The 14,883-nt window shown below is 54.3% G+C and overlaps 3 protein-coding genes across 3 annotated transcripts; 1 reads left to right on the top strand and 2 right to left on the bottom strand.

Annotated features, from left to right (window-relative positions):
- Window positions 1-2: 2 nt before the first annotated feature.
- On the bottom strand, window positions 3-5,063 carry CPAR01_13672 (uncharacterized protein; the record flags this gene model as incomplete). Its single annotated transcript, XM_060497924.1, has 5 exons — window positions 3-46; window positions 101-3,871; window positions 3,925-4,124; window positions 4,337-4,431; window positions 4,647-5,063. Coding segments are annotated over 5 exons (4,527 nt in total), but the record flags the coding sequence as incomplete, so codon positions are not given.
- A 4,422-nt stretch (window positions 5,064-9,485) lies between these two features.
- CPAR01_13671 (transmembrane GTPase fzo1) lies at window positions 9,486-12,273 on the bottom strand (the record flags this gene model as incomplete). The annotated part of the gene is made up of 2 exons (XM_060497923.1): window positions 9,486-9,847; window positions 9,912-12,273. 2 exons carry the CDS (start codon window positions 12,271-12,273, stop codon window positions 9,486-9,488), a joined length of 2,724 nt encoding a protein of 907 aa, XP_060343391.1.
- Window positions 12,274-12,885: 612 nt separating this feature from the next.
- CPAR01_13670 (uncharacterized protein) lies at window positions 12,886-13,796 on the top strand (the record flags this gene model as incomplete). The annotated part of the gene is made up of 5 exons (XM_060497922.1): window positions 12,886-12,891; window positions 12,951-13,151; window positions 13,238-13,285; window positions 13,343-13,600; window positions 13,656-13,796. The coding sequence occupies 5 exons, from the start codon at window positions 12,886-12,888 to the stop codon at window positions 13,794-13,796; spliced, it is 654 nt and encodes a 217-aa protein (XP_060343390.1).
- Window positions 13,797-14,883: the final 1,087 nt, after the last annotated feature.

Below are 14,883 nucleotides of genomic sequence, written 5' to 3'. Positions count from 1 at the left end.
GTTTACTGCCCGAAGGAACTGTGGCTTTGATGCGCGTCTCGAAGAACTAAATATCTATTAGCATGAATGTGGAAAATCTGGCGACCATGCCTTGACTTACTGTGCAGCACATTCATCTGGCCGGCGCGATCTTCGCACGCAACCTGCAAGCCGGAGCCTTCGACCAAGTCAAGGCAAATGCTGTTAGGCAGCTCCTGAATTTCCATGTCGGGGATGTAGGGCACCCGGAAGTCCGAGAGATGGTATCTCTTGACACCGGCACCTGTAGGCTGCTTGTTCTTGGCGGCGTTGCCAGCGGCGACGGCGCTCAAGATCAAGAACCCTTGGGAGTCCAGGCACATGCTGCGACGCTTCCATAGCAAGTTGTCTGGAAATTGGACATTGACATCTCCCATGAAAGCTTCGATGGTAGGCTGCTGGAGGCGGGCCACCTCTGATGCGTCCTCCTCCTGAACTGTAGGAGAGATGGCAGTCGGGGTCATGGTCTTACCACGCCCAGCACTGCTCAGGGATGACGAGAGGCGACGCATGAACCGACCCGCGCGACCCTTCTTCTTGTCGCTAGCAGTGGATTTGCTATCGTCGCCAGAGCCGCTGCCCTCAGTAAACATGGACGGAGACATGGCACCGCTCAAATCGTTCTCCTTGCTAATGGAAGATCGACGACTGCTGATCGATAGACGGCGGCTGTGACCACCAGAATTCGCGTGAGTAGAAGGGGGTCTTGAGGGAGACTTTGAGCCAGGAGACATGGGGAGAGGAGCGGTCAACGCCTCTGTGGAGGGAGAAGTGAGTGACTTGCGGCGGTCCTTGATGAAGTCCTTCATGATGCTGAGAGACGAGCGCCTCGGAGCTTCTTCGACATCCTCCTTTGGGTCAATGGACTGAGAGCGGCGCTTCTCCTTTGACAGTCTTCGCTCTTGGATAGTCTCCTTGGAGGGCTCCACTGTGGCCAGATTGGCTGGCGGGAGCGGGAGCTCAGCCTTCTGATGATCGACAACTAAAGGCGACACCTTAAGATCGAGTCGTTCGAACTCGGAGGGGTTTTTGGGCGGCTCCGGCGCCTTACCAGCCTGGCTGGGGTCGCGAATGATTCGCGCCGTAACGGAGATGGATTCTGGGCGGCCCCTGGGCGGATTGCTGCCAGGCATCTCAAACATTGAGAGCCTGTTTGCCATGGACCCCGATCTACCCCGGCCTGCAGTCTCCGGAGATGACTCTACAGACTCGGCCATAATAGGGGGGACAGGACTGGCGCCACGTGTCGAAGGCCTCGTCCTGTCGACAACCGAAGGGGAACGAGATGGCGGATCCCGGACGCTTCCCCTCTTAACGGCGAAGAATGCTGAGGATGGCCTCGGAGCCTTCAGACTACTTGTGTCCGCTTCGACAACACCGGGTGCATGGGCAGACAGCTTTTCCAGAGCCTTGATACGTTGGGAGATGCTAGATCCAATCTTGTTAGGCTGGTTTGGCTTCAAGTGATTGTTGCCCTGTTGCTGCGTAATCTTGTGCAGAAAGGCTGCGCCAGATGAGATTGATCTCTGGCTTTGGGCTTGAGCCACATCTGCAGCCGTGAGCCCCCGCACTGGGTTCGAAATGGTGCGAACGACTCCGCGCGACGTCGGCCTGCTAGCGTTCTGAATCGTCGGGCTGGGAAACACTGGGGTAATGGGCGATTTGGATACAGTTATATGCTGTGCTTGCTCAACTGTAGCAGAATGCAGCTCATCTAACAAGTCCTCATCGTCAGAGATGTTGTCGTTTGCGCGCTTCTCGAGTACTTCCAGATCGGTCCGGATCGGTTCAACGAGCGATCTTCGCTTGGACGCCTCCGAGGCTACCGGAGTCTCCTCAGCAACACTGTCGTTTTCCTCTTCAGCAGTGGGCAGTGGCTCTGTGAGTGCCTGTTCTTCAGGCGACACGATGGTGGGAACTTCGACAGTTGCAGCCGACCTGAGATCCTGGGTCGAGAACTTGGACCGAGGAACTCTGAGTCCAGGCGAGCGAGGAGATAGCGGCGATTTGGGTGATACTTCCGCCGGCAAAGAAACGGTGTCGCTGACATCCAGCGGGGTCGGCTTCGTCGATTCGACGGGAGCCTTTGGCTGAGTTGGGCTCGTGGAAAACTTGGAGATTGGTAAGCTAAAGGTGGGCGATTTGGGTTGTTGAGCCTCGACTGCTACCTTCTCAGTCTCAATTTGTGGTTCTATGGGCTGGGCGAGTCCAGTGGTTTCCGCTTGCTCGACATCAAGTCCTTGTGGTATGACAGCGAGGGTTTCCTCCTTGTCCTCGATCGAGTTCTCGTCGGCAGGTAGAGCTTCCTTGGGTGCGGAAACATCGACTGGGTTGGTTTCGGGGGGGTCGGTGACTACGTCTTGAATCGTGGGGGTGGATTCAGCCACCGGCTCGGTATCGTCCTGTTTCTCACTGGTATCGGCCTTGGGCTCGTTCGATTCAGGGGCCGTAGCCTCTTCAATAACATGAGCTTGCTCAACCTCCGCCTCCCGCTCGACTTGCTCGTGTGCCTCAACCATATCCATATCAGCATCAAGATTCTCTTCCTCGAGCTCCTTTACTGTCTCTTCGGTGGATTCGGAAAGTGATGACGCCTTCGTCGACTGGTCGGGTTCGGAAGATGCTATGATGGGCGATGCAGGATGAGAGTCACTCTGAGTGAACTCAGAGGCCACGTCGGTGTGGACAGACACTGACGATGTGTCAACGACAATGCCTGAATCTGCCTTGGAGACCGAAAGTCGTCTCTTACGTTCGTCGTCGTCATCTGCTTCGGCAGCTAGGGTCTCCTCGGTTATCTCCTCAATGTGTTCGACAGGCTGAGCCTTTTCCGAGGCGACCTCCTCAGCAGGGGCATCGATAACAGGGGCGGAGGCGGATTGTTGGTTCATTTTCTTCTTCTTCTCCCTCAGTTGCATGGCCTTCATTAGACGCGCCTTTTCAGGCGTCATGACCTGTTTGGCGGAAAGGGTGGTGAAGGACGGCATCGCGGATTTAATTGAAGCGCCCGAGCTCGTTGTGGGTCGTCCTGAGCTCGTGTGTGGCCTAACGGGTTCATCAACCTGGGAAATGGGATCCCCGTCGGGTAGGGGTATTGAAGTGGCGGCCAAGGAGATTTCGGTTGTTTCGTCGGGGTGGGCTGGTTCGGCAGGATCCAGAGTATTTTCCTTGGACTTTCCCTTTTTGGAACCCTTGGAAAATAGCTTGAAGCCAGAGGGCATCTGCGAAATTGGTCGGAAAGCAGCCCCCACAGCAGCAGTTCCGGTGCGAGCACGGCCGGCAACGTCGAGAGATGGTCGTGGGGCAAGTTTGACTCTGGGTTTGCCGTAGGTATAAGATGACGAAGAATAAAGCTCGGGTCGCAGGGACTGCGATGACATGCGACGTCCTTCGTCTACTGATTTCGAAGGTGAAGGTGGTCTGGCGCCAACAAATTCGGGCGGCTCCAATGATGTAGAAAACTTGCTCTCTTCTGGCGAATTGGCAAGGTCGGCATTCAACGTCACGGGCGGACCGTCAATTGGCGATTTCGGGGTTTCTGTCAAATCCTCTGTCGCGTCTTCAACCAGATTATCACCGGTGGACTTCCGCTTGCTTGCTCTCTGTTCTTCTTCTTCCTCTTCCGCAATCTCCATCAACCGTCTCCGTCTCAAAGAGCTGGTCGAGGACGAGGTTGATCCAGATGCAGCGTGCAAGGAGCAGGCGGCAGACAGCTTGGTGTCCTTGAGCTCCTTCGCGGAAGCTATCGAGAAATCGGTATTGTACGGCGCAAACCGCTCGCATACGGCATTGAAGTGGACAGTGACTCGCGCTACGATTGACAGCCAGAAGGCCCAGTCAGCTTCATCTCCCTCTGGAATGGGGAAAAGACCACAATAGTGCGCCACAGCCTAGAGACAAACCCACCTTGGACAAGTCGAGAACAATCTTCGGGAAGATATTTGATGATTACGTTCCGGCGTCGGTACCTCAGAAAGCCAAATAAGGGCGAGTGGTCTTCGTTGTCATTTTCGAATTGAGCGATGTTGTTCCGGATCTCTACAATGCCACCATTCCCGCGACCCAATAGTTCAACGTCATCGCGACTGGCATACTTGAGGAGAAACCTATATTACGCAATGGTTCATGACGTCGGTCAGCCTACGTGAATCTAGCAGCGCCTCAAAGGCCAGCAAAGAGACAAGGGAAATTTGCATGTTGAGATATAAGGGAAGCGGTGTACAGCCGGCGAGCTACTTCGAGCTGGCAAGCGGTGACGGGCACGGAGAAGAAGATGTTTCGGTCTTTCGCAGTGGGGATAAAAGGGAGGGATTCATACCATCCTCCTGGTTCAGCAACGGCAGCCTCATGGGCCTCCTTGACCTTGGGGTCGTCCAGGCCATTGAGCGACATCCTCCCTGTCGACTTGGCGAGCTACGAGGGTTTGCGGTCTTCGTCGTCGTTGTCCACGTCAGTGCTGGTGGTCGGCGGGCGTGGAGAGCGAGCGCGCGGCGACTGCGACTACGACTGCTACTGCGACTGCGACGGGGAGCCGGGAGCTGTACGGAGCTGTACGGAACTGTACGGAGGTAGCTGCTGGCGAGGCTGGTATCCGGGGGGCCGCAGAGCGAAATCGGGTGGATTCAGACGGAGAACCAAAAAGTGGTTCGGAAGGGGGGTTTTTCGTCGCTTAGTATGCGCAGGCCGGACCGATGGCGATTGCGATTTTCAGGGGTAAGGCTGAAGAGTGCAGCGGCGACAGCAGCAGCGGCAAAGGCGGCGACATGTAGAACAGGCCAAGGGGCATGGGCGAGCTGCACATGGGCACCAAGAAGTGTCGTGAAGAAAGAGGGGCAGCACAAAAGAGACACAGGCAGAAGAAAGTGTGTCCGGCCCTTTGTTGTGTAGGTAGACGAGGGTTGAGGAGGGAGATTTGAGTCGTCTATGGGAAATGCGACAGGAAAGAGAAAGTGGGAAAAGGTCGTGTTTGAGCCACGGACCTCGACGAGGGGAGCTTCTTGGTGGAGGCCGAGTGAGACGGAGGGGTGTCTTGGGCGTAGGGAGGTTCTGGATAGGTACGGATAATGATAGTCTGATCTGCCCAGGTCGCGTCTGCCGGCTCGGGGGGTGGGTGAAGTCGTATTGTTGCACCAGTTTGCTGCAGGTGAGGTGGTGGTCGACGCGTGGGATGAGAACGCAGTGCAGCAGACAGGGTTGACTACGCACCCAGTACCAAAGTAGGCGATGGAAGTAACGACTGAGAGACAGACAGGTAGGGACGAAAGGTCAAGGTACCTCTCGAAATGAGCGTGCAGCTACTGCTAAGGCAGCCAGATGAAATGAATGGAGAGAAGGTGTAATTACGGCTGGACCGTGGCAAGGGCAGTACGGATAGAGTACCGTGAAGAAAGGCGTAAATGAAGAATTGGATGGGACTAGTACGACTAAAGAGCTAAGGGTCTGAAGGGTCGAGGACAACAAGGGGTCCAAAAGAAAGTAAGGTAAGGTAGGGTGGGCACAGGAAGAGAGATAAGGATAAAGAAGAGAGAAGAAAAAAGTAGTTTAGGTGTAGAGATGTATCCAAGTCGCAAAGGTCGCAAGCTGAAGATACGCAATATTGCGCTTGGAAGACACGCATAAGTTGACAGCAGAAAAAGTATTACGGAGCGGGAAGAAAAGGGGGGGCGGATAGGAGAGAAAGAGGCGACAGTAGGGAACTTCTTTTGCTTGTCATGGAAGTCTCGTCGAAATGGAAGGGAACCCCAACTTTGTGTCTCTGACTGGCAGGGGAGGGCCGATTGGGGTCTACTACGTACCGTCTACACAGTAAGGGAAGGTATCCGCAACGGGTCCATGCCTGCCTGAAAGACCGGGTTTGACAACGGAAGGCACCAAATCATAAATGGATTATTTTGGAAGGGACCAAACAGAAAGTGTCTCCTTCCTCGCCAACTCCAATTGGCTTAGTTAAGCATCAAAGGGATGACTTTTGACTTCTCCCCTCTGCTCATCGTCGCTGGACTTCATCTCGAACCCACCACTTCCAACCAACCACCATCTTTAAACCACCTATCCTCACCCGCCCCGGTCCTGCAGATACAGCTTAAAGCTAAAGCACCTCGCGCCGGCTGCTCTCGGGCCCCCCCTGGATCTTCTCCCTTTTGGGGTCTCGTCTGCGGGCTTAGGGCGAGAATGGAGTCGTCTTTTGGTCTACGCAGCAGACGTCCTTAATAAGGGGGGAAAGAACGGGAATTCTTTAGAACAAGACCAAGGGAGGCGGACGGCCACCGACCAAGTTCCAACAACCATGATGACAATCCCCTCAGCCAATCCTCTGCTTCCAATCGTCTGCAACGCACCCTGGAATCGCTGGGACTGCCGCTTGAGTAGTACAACACAGACCACCATCCATCCCGGTGGAGAGGCACGGAGGCAGAGCACGGGGCATCTGCGTCCTGCAGCAAATCGGTCCCTTCCAAGCCTTCTAATTCGGACTGATCGCTGGCCCAAAGAAACTCTGTTGATGTTGGCCTCTCCAACAGATACCCTTCTCTGCATCTCATTAGCCACGAACTGATGCCTACTAGGAACTAGAGCGGTGAAACTGAAAGGACGGGGCTTCCAAGCTACGGTCACGATTTGACTAAGAATTCAACGAGAACCGTTTTGTCTTTTTTCTTCGCCGTTGAACGACCAAACAAAACACTCCATTCCAGTGCCCCCTAATCCTCCACCATCATGTTACGCCACCCTTTGCCGCTACTGGAAAGCTTGCTAAGGGGGAACAAAGCGACGCCATCTTGTCATTCGCCGTCAGCCCACGTAAGTTCCTCTCGACACTATTTTGGACGCGACAACCGTGCCGAGAAAGGTCAGAAAGAGTCAGGTCAAGACACCGGTCAAGGCACGAAGTGACAAGACACAAAAAGAGAGAGAGAGAGAAAGAAAGACACCAGCCAGGCGGGCGGGCAGAACGTGGCAGGTCCGGGGGAGCAAGGGCAATGAAACGTCCAATGCTGCCGCCGGAGTCCCGGAACCTGAGTAGACTGCACTTGCACGCCACGCTGACTGGACATTGGCTACGGAATCGACTCTCGACGAATCGGAGAACTCAATATACACGAGATATTGAAACTGCCTCAACATGTCTGCGTCGCAAGTTGGACGACATGCGACGAATAAGTTCCGGGGGATGCTGTTGTTTTGAACCATCCATTCACTCAAGTCAAACAAGTGGTTAGTGTCATATTTTGGGACTCGACGTACGCAACGTTCACATTCCTCCAACCTCAACGGCCAAAGGAACAATAATGACTAACGACCACTTACACCCGCCACGACTCAGGTTCAAGAATAGCACCATGGGGGGGATGAGCAGAGTTCGTCCCGTCGGAATGATCTCCGTATCCCACCACCACATGATCGACCATGGCTTTCTGACTTTAGCAAAACTCTGAGCCAAATTCCCACGGCTTGACGTGAACACTGAATGATGCCACCCTAGCTGATTCCCGACTCCATGGGCTGCCAAGTGGAGGTGGCAGAAAGGCTCTCCGAGTCTTGCTCCAACGACATCTGGTTCAACCACTTTAACGTGCGCGGATTACTGACCATCAACAATGTCCATCGCCAGTGCCAGCAAGATCATTCTTCCGAAAGCCACAATGTTTGACGTTTCTCAGCACACGCATGGCGCAATGGGATAAGCAGTCAACGAATCTCAGTGTACACCGTAACTCCACCGGCGGTTCGGCCATACGCTATGACCGTCGTCGAATCCACAACGGCCTGCTTGCCAAAGAAGCCCAGGTGCGGAAATGAGAGTCAAATCAAAAAAGTTCGCCGAATCACCACCATAGAGAGCCGTCCCCCCGAGCTTGAGAATAATCTCTCACCCCAATTTCTCGCTGCCGTTTCCTCCCACTACCCAGAGACTGGTCCCGTACCAGCCGTTCGAACGCGTGGGTCTCTCACCAAACGTCTCTTCTCGGACTCGTTTCCCACCTCTACTAAGTTCGCTATGCATCTTTCTAGAAGTTCTGTTGTTCAGCGAAATAGAGGGGCAACGGTAGGGGTCCTCCTCTGCAAGTGCATGTTATCCGTCCTCAGTAGCATTTGTCATTGTTTCGGACGATGCAGCTCATATTAACCTCCGATCTCTCTCGTCCCATCACATCGCAAATCTGGTCAATGTACTCCGTATTGCGGACCTCAACACTCAATTCCCAGCTCCAGCGGCAGCACCGGGAAACTTTGCTACTGTTCTACATAGTGTAAGGGCCAGACCTCTCAAACCTCAAATAAAGTGCCTGCAGCTCCTAGCGTGCAGTAGAAGGTAAGGTACGAAGTACATAATGCAAGCGTGCAACATGCAGCGTGCATATTCCCCCGCCCTCTCATCCAAGTCCGGTGATGCATAAACCCCCGATTTCATCACTTGAAAGCAGCGCGGTCAAAGCGGAGCGAGTCCTCGAGTTTCCCGGCATGCCGTCTTGGTTCATTGCAAGTTGGATGAACCTCGTCACATGAACGAGAATTCATTCATGTGTCCGTAGGCGAACCCCTCAGTATCTCGTAAATCGAGGCGTTCATCTAAAATCTTCAACGGATCAACATGGGTACAGATAGCTGCGGAGACGTCATCCCAGCACCCAGAAGCTACAGATACCTTAGGTAACAGATACCTGCAGGCTCCACCGCTGCTGTAGAATTTAATCTCAGATCTTCTTCGAAAGAACGTTATCCGCATTATGGGGTGAGGAAACATTGAGGGAATCTCTCTCTCAGGAGAACGGAATCCAATATGGCCCAATAACCCAACGGCCCAGCGGCACCCGGGCGCTAGCTGGCTCCGGTTCACAGCTCCGGGCATAAACGGTGCCTCGGCAGCGTTGAACTGCCCATACACTACGTAAGCAAGTGGAGGGAGTAGGGAGATTACATATCCCGTACGGAGCACACCTCATGTTCTCCCCCGTGACATTTGGCCTTGGACCGCGCAAAGGTTTGCCGCCGCCGCCGCCGCCGCCGATCAGCCCGTCGATGCATATTCGGATTTGGGGCCCGAGCTGAAGCTGATATACACCATTCGGACTGGAGTTCCATCCTCCATACTGTAAATGCTCGCATCTGATGAGCATGCCACCATCGAAACTCAACTACGGGTCTCTGAGAAACGTAGTGACGGTTTCAATAAGTGTATCGAGAATTAGGTTGTCTTTGCGTCTACGTACATGCCTATCGTGATGTGCTCTCAACAGCACACTTTTGTGAAAGGAAACGAAAAAAAGTCCATGAGGGCAAAAGGGGGAGGGAATAAACTCAGGTATACATCGAGGGGGAAGGCCCAGTGTTCGAATCACCGGAAAATTAAACGCCGTTTTTTCCATGCTATCGTAAGGTATAGTTTGTGCCACATTAAACAAGGAATTGAGATGGGTATTGTTCTTTTCTTGCTCTTGTCCTTTTCTTTCTTTCTTTCTTTCTTTTCAATGAAGGCCGGCACCGACGGCGCCCGGCGGCGGGGCATCCAGGTCGACGCCCTCGACGACGGTCCTCTGCTGCGCGCTGTTGCGGACGAGGTTGCCAAAGTACTTTAGCGCGACCTCGCTCTCCTGGCGGACCTTGAGCGTCTCCTCGCGGCGCTTGCCGAGGTCCTTGACGGACTGCTCGAGGCCGACGCGGAGGTTGTCGGCAGGGAAGCGGAGAACCTTGCGGACTGAGCCCGAGATGCGCGTCGAGTTGGTGTGCACGTAGTCGACTGCCTCCAGTTGAGCCGCAATCTTGGTGGAAAGCCGATGGGGCAGAGAGTTGGGGATCTGGTTGAGGATGTAGGCGGCGGCTGCGAATGCTGAAAGGGGGTTTGACGTTAGCTTCATCTGCTACTAGCAAAGAACGAGATTCCAAAAACTTACAAGCTGCAACGATGGCGGGGACAATGAGGCGACGCAAGTTGTCGTTGCCCATAATCTTCGCTGCGCTCAACGCATGGTCCAGCCAGCCGCTGGAACCAATCATGCGAGGAACGAGAGCTCCCGCAACGGTGAGAGCCATTCCCGTGCCTGCCACCTTCTCCTGCTTCTGGACGATGGTGTGCCAGTCGACAAAATCCCAGAGTTCAGTGGGGACGTCGACATTACGTGCCATGGAGTCGCGCTTTCTCTTGAACATGACGTCGGGCCGGAACACCAGGCTCTGGTAGTCGTCGCCAAGATGCATGATGCCGAGCTGCTTAATGGCGTTCACGCCACCGACCGTCTTGGTTTTTGCGTGTTCCTCGCAGGCAACAACTGACTCATGGATGTAGGACATCATGGCTTCCTTCAATTCCTCTGCGTACTCGAAAGCATTGAAGATGCCTCGGTAAGGAACGCCGTGGTTGTTGTCCCCAGCATGATCGATAGCCGTGCTGAGAGTGGTCCGCGTGTAGTCGTAGACCTCCTTGCATGTCCCTTCGGTGATCTTGTCAATCTCATCGCCAACCTGCGCCGTGGCCTTTCTGCTGGATTCGAGCTGGGGCTCAATCTCCTTGAGCTCCTTGACGACACGATCAAGTTCGGAGTTTGCAACCTCTGAGTTGACGTTGGCAAGAACGTGAACGTCGTTCAAAATGTTGAGCAGGTAAGTCTTTGCCGGTGCCAGCTTGGATCTGGCGCGCTTCTCGAGAACGAATCTGCGCAACGATTGCTCGAGGTTCTCAAAGTCTCGGATCTTCTCAACGTCCTTGCCTTTGCCCTTAGGATCGTCACCAGGGTCGTCACCACCGCCTCCGCCGCTGCCCCCACCAGACGGCCCGCCTGGTGGCGCAGGAGCTGTAGGAACGGCATTACTCGAGACGAAGTGAACCAGCTCATTTGATTCCTTGTGCGTTCTCGGGCTCAGCCCGTGGACCTGGTCGAGGATCATCTTCTGACACCTATTCTTGTCTCTGATGTTGTCATAACCGTTCACCACAATGAACAAGTAAGCCTTCTCAGCAGCTGCTGCCCAGATGAACTCCTTGGCCGTCATAGTGAAATGGTTGGCAGCTGATACCACGAAGACAACGACATCGATCTCCTCCTGTCGGGCGAAGACGGCCGTCGTTTTGGTTGTATCAGAGTTGAGACCCGGGGCATCGATCAAAGCGATATCAACCACACCATTGTTGAGCAGAGACTCGTCAATGGTTCGTACATCCTTGACGTAGACCTTGCATTGGGTGTATTTCTCGTTGTCCACTACGAGCTCCTCGAGCTGCGCCAGCTTGTAAACGTCGTATGTGGTCTCGTTATGGCGGTCATAGTCGGCGTCCTTGTGAACGGCATGCACCTCCTCGAGGCCTCCATTCTCCCTTGCATCCAAAACCTCGCAAAAGATTGCCGTGCAGGGTTGTTGATCCTCGGGAAGGACCTTTCTTCGAAGTAGAGCATTGCAGAAGGTCGATTTGCCGGCATTCAGATCACCAGTGATCAAGACTTTGCTGGAAGTATCTTCGATCCGTTCGCGGAGGTTGAGCAGGTGTCGAACGCTGGAACTGATCTTGCCATCCAAAAGGGAGGCAATGGACCCCTTCTCCAAAGAGTGGACAAGCTCGGCCTGGTGAAGCGAGCCCAGCTTGAGATCCAGTTTGAGGACCGAGAAATCCTGAGCAATTTGAGGTGTGACGAGTCGTGGCTCTTCTGGCGCCCGTCTTTCCTGTGCACGGCTCGACTCGGCACTCTCGCGTGCTTCTAGCGATGTGAAGGATCGTCGTAAGGATGGGGGAGCGGTCGGAGAAGACGGAACGGACGAGGCGGATGTCGACGCGGGGGCTTCGCCGATGGTCGAATATGAGTGTGAAGGGGCAGGGCGGGCTCCCTCGGCTCGCTGGACAGATGGATAGTGGGCTGGCCAGGACACGTTCATCTCTTGCAACTCCTTGAGGAGCTCAATGACCTTGTTGATGGAGCGACCCAGCGTCACCCTGTGGGCATTGTACCACAGCTGGTGGATAGCGCCGGCCTGACTGCGCCGGTCAGCTTCGGAGAGCTGGCCATTGACAGGAGTCGGAATATGTCGGTCGCCGGAGGAAGTCATGGCGTCGCCGTCCGCGATGCTGCCGCCGTAGCCAGAATCGTTTTCGAGTAGTGACTGGAGATGCGCTGCATGTGCAGAGGTGGAGCCGGATCCAACGGTCATGAATTGCGGTGGCCTGCTCGATGACGGCACTGGTTGGTAAGGCGCGTCGTTGTCGTCCTTCTCAATCTCCTGGTCCATGGGGGCCTTGCCCTTCTTTGAAAAATAATCTTGGCTCATTTTCGGTCGGTCGAGGGTTGAAGCAGCATGGTCGAGAAACAATCAGGTGGGTTAGAGGACGGGAAGAAAGGGGATTTGTTTGGGAGGCGACGAGGTTTTAGCGTAGCAAGTCGAGAATGTTTTTTAGGGAAGCTCGTCATGTACTCCGTACACGAATGGAACTCCCAGCGCATGATTTTGGGCGGAGCGGCAAATTTCCCACCACCCTTTGTCGCGGCGCTTCGCCCATTGGCTCAAAACTTTGAGTCGGAAAATGCCGCCGCCATCCGAGGCCGGGCTGCCACGCTTCCATTCCTTATCTAATCATTTCCCCCCAGGTGGGAAGTTGGAACCTGGTCGGACCTTTCAGCGGGTCAGCGCAACCGATCTGAGCAGCACTCACCACTCACCTGTGGTTTCCTTGGAAGTTACCTGACGCTGTGCCAAGCTGTTGTACGTACCCTTGCCTGTTACGTGAGTGCCAGGCAACCCGAATATCAATCAACCTCCACTATCAACTCCTCTCCACGATAGCTACACAATCGCTACCATCGATCTCTTGAGTGCCTTCCTGTTGCCATTCCGATACACGACGCTTCATCCGCTCCGAAACGATTGTTCCCAGCCGCCACGATGAATGTATGCTGCGCGCACCTTTCCCCGCCGCGACTCGACCGACCACTAACCCTGTGGCCTAGATTCTGGAATGGGCGTTCGGCAAGCGAATGACGCCTGCGGAGCGTCTGCGCAAGAATCAGCGCATGCTTGATAAGGCGATTCGAGAATTGGATCAGGTCCGAACCAAGTTGGAGAAGCAGGAGAAGCAGTTGATTACCCAGATCAAGCAAAGTGCTCAGAAGGGACAGATGGGCGCCTGCAAGATCCAGGCCAAGGATTTGGTCCGGACAAGAAGGCAAGGAGTCACAAAGCCGATGGGTATACGGCGCACAAACCGGCTAACTGTCATTGCAGGTACATTGAGAAGTTCTACGGCATGCGCAGTCAACTGCAAAAGATCTCTCTCCGGCTTCAGGTATTACACAACCGGTCACTGGGGCTCGTAAACTTTAGCTGACACTTCATCTTGCAGACATACCGCACCAACGAACAAATGATGACGGCCATGAAGGGCGCAACCCAAGCTCTTGGCACCATGAACCGATCGATGAACCTCCCCGCTCTTCAGCGCATCGCAATGGAGTTTGAGCGCGAGAACGACATTATGGACCAGAGACAAGAGATGATGGACGACGTTATGGATGATGCTATGGATGTTGGTGCCGAGGAGGAAGGCGAGGAAGTTGTCGAGCAAGTCCTGGAAGAGATTGGAGTTGACTTGACATCAGCGGTAAGTACCCCCATCCAGACATTGGCGGTTCAACAGCTAACGATAGACTGTGCAGCTGGGCGAAACACCGTCCGGGATGCAAACTGCGGCCGTCCCCGAAGGCAGAATTGCCCAAGCAGTTGGAGGTGGTGGAGGTGGAGGTGCGGATCCCGGCGACGACGACCTTCAGGCCCGCCTGGACAGTCTTCGGCGGTAATGACAACAATGGAGGGGCTGGTGGAGTGATGACGATATTTTGCGGACAACAGCGATGTATGAGGGAGGTAACGGAGCAGCCAGTTTGTTTTGTCACATGTGGAACGGCGTTCCAGGATAAGGGAAGGCGAACTTTTTCTCGGGCAAGGCTCTAAATATGCAATACGTCTACTTCACAATACGTCTACTTCAATGGGAGTCGCCGTGAACGAGCCGTGAAATGCTGTTTGGGAGGTGACATCGGAACATTGCGTTATTCGTCTGCACCCAGTGCCGGCCCCTCCTGTGTGATGAAAATGGTCATCCCTCATGCTTGGGTGTCGCCTCCACGGTTCATCTGATGCACATAGGTTTATCCCGAGTATCTACTTAGCATGCAAGACAAATGAGAGTCGGTTGTCGTGGTGAAGGTGAGGATCCAGGCAAATCGTTGCATTAAAGCAACCACACGAATCTACCACTCGCAGAATGCCATGTCGGCGGCACTGATGACTCGAGTCAGCGATTCTGTTAGTGTAGTGCTGTGCAAGCACATGTGGGCCATCGGATATCTCCAAGGTAATCTACATTTTCCAGGCCAGCCCAACCCAGCGAAATGGGCCTCCAACGGACCCTGATTTCTCACAACAACAGGTTGTTTGTGAGCTTGTGCCTATGAGGTTCGATGGAGCAGGATATAGATGGGTGCTTGATCGATAGCTTGAGCGGGTACCCTTACACGCCCCGCTTGATCGGCAGGGTCCATATGCCAGTTGAGCTGTCACGCCAACACGTCGTGACCAGCAAAGGCACATCCGCCCTCGGTCCATAATGTCGAGGTGGACCACGCAATACTATCATATGCCGTCCTTGTCTGTGGTGTAAACAAGCTTGATCATAACTTTCTCTTGCCATAGCAACTTGCGCTTGGGGCAGCCAACATATTCTAGATTGGGTCGGGTTACGGAGTGGCTTAGCCGCACATATTGGCTTTCGGCCGAGGGTCGTCTTACACTCCAGCCAGCGTGCCATGTTCTGTTCAATACTATCCATCGTATCTCTGGCATGGCATATGCGCATTGAGAAACGCAATGGCAGTGTGTTTCTCA

The sequence above is a fragment of the Colletotrichum paranaense genome (assembly GCF_030867605.1).
Source record: "Colletotrichum paranaense strain IMI 384185 chromosome Unknown Scaffold_13.1, whole genome shotgun sequence".
Taxonomy (NCBI): domain Eukaryota; kingdom Fungi; phylum Ascomycota; class Sordariomycetes; order Glomerellales; family Glomerellaceae; genus Colletotrichum; species Colletotrichum paranaense.
This window is presented reverse-complemented; position numbering and strand designations above follow the sequence as displayed.